At 37.5% G+C, this 3,948-nt stretch overlaps 1 protein-coding gene across 1 annotated transcript in view; it reads right to left on the bottom strand.

Annotated features, from left to right (window-relative positions):
- Positions 1 to 3,948, bottom strand: part of LOC119429081 (inactive dipeptidyl peptidase 10) — a 142,578-nt gene that overhangs the window by 86,403 nt on the left and 52,227 nt on the right. Inside the window, exons 2-3 of the mRNA XM_037696798.1 lie at positions 3,030 to 3,144; positions 997 to 1,092 (exon numbers count right to left, since the gene is read on the bottom strand). Of these exons, the coding sequence (XP_037552726.1) occupies positions 997 to 1,092; positions 3,030 to 3,144 (211 nt within the window). The remainder of the gene's footprint in view (positions 1 to 996; positions 1,093 to 3,029; positions 3,145 to 3,948) is intronic.

Genomic DNA, 3,948 nt, shown 5'->3' on the forward strand with positions numbered 1-3,948 from the left:
ACATATATATATATATATATATATATATATATATATATATATATATATATATATATATATATATACACATACACACAATATACTATATATACAATATTTCTATCGAGCTCTTGCTTCTGCTATTAATTAGCTCCTTCTTGTAAATAAACACAGAACTTTATGTAATGTCCCTCATCTCTATAGAAAACTACTACCTCGTCATCTGCAGAGCATTTACTCTAATCTGGATTAAAATCCCACTTATTTGTGTCACAGTGAAAAAACATGAACTAGTATTGCACGTATAATCTGGATTTTCTTCTAGGCAATAAAGAAGTGCAGAAACTATGTTCGCTGTGTCTTATAATTTTATGATTATCAGTGTTTTTACTGAACCGTTCATTGGAGGCACAAAAATGTATTCTTACAAAAAAATCTTAATCCATCTCAAGATTTATATCTGAGATTTCCATACATGTGTAGTAATCTAAGATCACCACACATATTTTAAACTCAACTCCTGTAAAACTGACCAAGTTGTGGCCAGTTCTGTGTTGGATGAGGTCGATGAGCTGTGGTGGCCATCTTAAATCGAATCTGCTCCAAAAGTTAATTAGCTGTAGATGAATATCTGTTCATTATTGTAAAAAAGTTTTGTTAAAATCTCTTGTGCCGTTCATGGTGTATTTTGCTAACAGACAAAAAGGTCTTACCCCAACTGTAATTACTGAAGTTTTAAGCAAAGGTCTCAGAAACAAAGTAGAAGTATGTTGGAGTATGTGTTGTGAATGACTCTAAGCAATGGATTTTAGCACACAATCTGTAAAATTAATCAAATTATATATTTTGGGGATTTCTATGGTCATTTAGCTGTGGCGGCCATCTTGAATTGGTTTGTTTTCAAAAGGACTACAACTGATTTTATCCTGAGAGCTTCATCAAATCAGTCCAGTGGTTCATCAGATATTCTGGAAACAAACTGGCGGCGGGCCATAAAAAGCTACGTAGAGTACTCACCGCTGATCCACTTGGCCTCGGGGTCATGAGGGCTGAACTCGGGTTTGTACAGATCTTCCACACTCAGCTTAGACTTGCTGCTTTCAGGAAGTTCAGCTGTTTCCACAAGGAACAAAGACATCTTGTTTATTAAGACGGAGTATCACGAAGAAGAACACGAGCCGAAGAGCTGAGACTCGGTCCAAACGCAACGTCCCCAAAATCATTTCCAGAAATCAGCCATCAAAAACCACCAGATTTTTTATTTTATTTAATTTTCAAATTCGAGTAATGCTCAAAGACACCAATTCTGAGCTATCGAAATTTAGAAAAATGGAGCTTTTTAAGAAAATTCAACGTGAACTCAGAGTCCTGTATGAATTTGGTGGTTTGTTGAAGAATGAACTGGTATATTTAAAACAACCAGAACAAAACCTGAAAAAAAGCAAAACAGTAGCTAAAAGCTAAAATTAATAAATACTTAGCTAAAGATTACAAGAAGCAAAATCTAAAGTCAAGTCAAGTCAACTTTATTTATAGAGCACATTTAAAACAGAACCTGTTATCAAAGTGCTTAACAACAACAACAATAAATGAGTAAATTAAAGAGAAAAAAAAAAAATATATATATATATATATATATATACACAATACACTAATAATAATAACTGAAGAATTAATAAAAAGCAAAGAAGCTAAGAAGCTAATGCTAAGAAGGCAAAAATAAAGCAACTTTGCTGAAGCGGATTTAAAAAGGAACAATGTTTTTGTAGGGATTTCAATCTCATTGTATGTTTTGGGGGAAGATTTTGTTCATAAAGTTTAATACAGTAGTCCCTCACTACGTCGCGGTTCATTTTTCCCAGACTCGCTCTATCGCAATTTTTCAAAATAAGAATGGACATGACACACAATTGGCTGATTAATGGATGAGCTACAAGATCGGCATGGAACTTTTATTTAAAATAATTTATTTTAAGTTATTTAGCACCTGCTGCACCTTTGTGCAGCCCACAGCTGCAGGAGAAGCTTCCTTCTGCAGCGTGTCAGATCTCTGCTTTGCAGCGGAGAAGTGGGCGTGGCCGAGAGCGCTGGCAGGTGGCAGAGATCATGACATGCTGTGCTCTTTTAGAGTGTTTAGAGTTCAGAAACATTGTTTAGAATATTGCAAGTGTGTGTGAAGGGTTTAAAACATGGTGGTATATACCATATTTTTTAGACTATAAGGCGCACTTAAAATCCTTGAATTTTCTCAAAAAAAAAAAAAATATATATATATATACACACACACACACACATAAATATGTATATAAACACACTACACTATATATAAACTAAAATAAACAATTACTTACTACTTGTACTACTATTTCTACTTTATGGTGTTTCACTTATTGCGGGGCTTCATTATACGCAATAAACGAGGGATTACTGTAATTCAAAAAGTACAAAAGTCACAAAAACCAAAAGTTACAGCTCACTTTTCCCATTGGAGCTGAATGTTTTGCTAATTCAAGATTTACTTATATTTAGTAGTTCGTAGACAAAGCCATCCAGGAGAATGGAAAATGGAGATTCTATCTCAGCTACTATATAATGTATATAATAACAAATTACAATTTTCACACTAAAACAGCCATTATAGAGACAATGACCTACCAAAAAATGAAATTAGGGCATATAAATGCAGTAACCATAGCTAAAGCTAGACACATGTAGCCATGTCTGTTCATGACCAAGAAAAATAATGTACAGTAGTGCTTGAAAGTTTGTGAACCTTTTAGAGTTTTCCATATATGACCTAAAACATCATCAGATTTTCAGACAAGCCCTAAAAGTAGAGAGCAGTAGTAGGACTTGTGTGAAAATCTGATGACGTTTTAGGTCATATTTATACAGAAATATGGAAAATTCTACAGAGTTCACAAACTTTCAAGCACCACTGTATTTTTGAGTGTTGGATCAATCAATAAAGTTGAAATCCGACTGATTCTGGTCACCTGCTGAGCAAGCAGTTCATTCTTATAAATTATGTTGAAAGTGTTTTGACGTACTGGGCGTGAGGACGACGACCGACAGGGTGATGAGTGAGCAGACAACCACGATCACCAGCAGGGAGATGGCGATGCCCTTCCAGTTTCTCTGCGGGGGGCTGACATCCACAAACTCCTGCAAACACGTTCACAAGTTGTTAAAACACACAAAAAACAAAATGGAACCATCAAACTGAGAGTCTTGTCAATGCTTGTTCTGTGGTTTATTACATTCATTCAACCTTTATTTAGACAGGTTAGTCTGATTGAGCATGGAGGACTCATTTACAAGAGAGACCTGATTTTAACAAAGCGTGATGACAACAGTGATGGACACAGTGATGGACACAGTTATAGACACATTGGTGAACACACTGGTGGACACAAACACACTGGTGGACACACTGGTGGACACAGTGATTGACACAATGATGGAATCAGTGATGGACACACTGGTGGACACACTGGTGGACACAGTGTTGGACACACTGGTAGACACAGTGTTGGACACAGCGGTGGACACAGTGGTGGACACAGTGTTGGACACACTGGTAGACACAGTGATGGACACAGTGGTGGACACAGTGTTGGACACACTGGTAGACACAGTGGTGGACACAGTGGTGGACACAGTGTTGGACACACTGGTAGACACAGTGATGGACACAGTGGTGGACACAGTGTTGGACACAGTGTTGGACACACTGGTAGACACAGTGATGGACACAGTGTTGGACACACTGGTAGACACAGTGATGGACACAGTGTTGGACACACTGGTAGACACAGTTATGGACACAGTTGTGGACACAGTGGTGGACACAGTGGTGGACACAGTGTTGGACACACTGGTAGACACAGTGGTGGACACAGTGGTGGACACAGTGGTGGACACAGTGATGGACACAGTGGTGGACACAGTGTTGGACACACTGGTAGA

The sequence above is a fragment of the Nematolebias whitei genome, chromosome 23, assembly GCF_014905685.2.
Source record: "Nematolebias whitei isolate Nwh7 chromosome 23, NemWhi1, whole genome shotgun sequence".
In the NCBI taxonomy this organism is placed as follows: domain Eukaryota; kingdom Metazoa; phylum Chordata; class Actinopteri; order Cyprinodontiformes; family Rivulidae; genus Nematolebias; species Nematolebias whitei.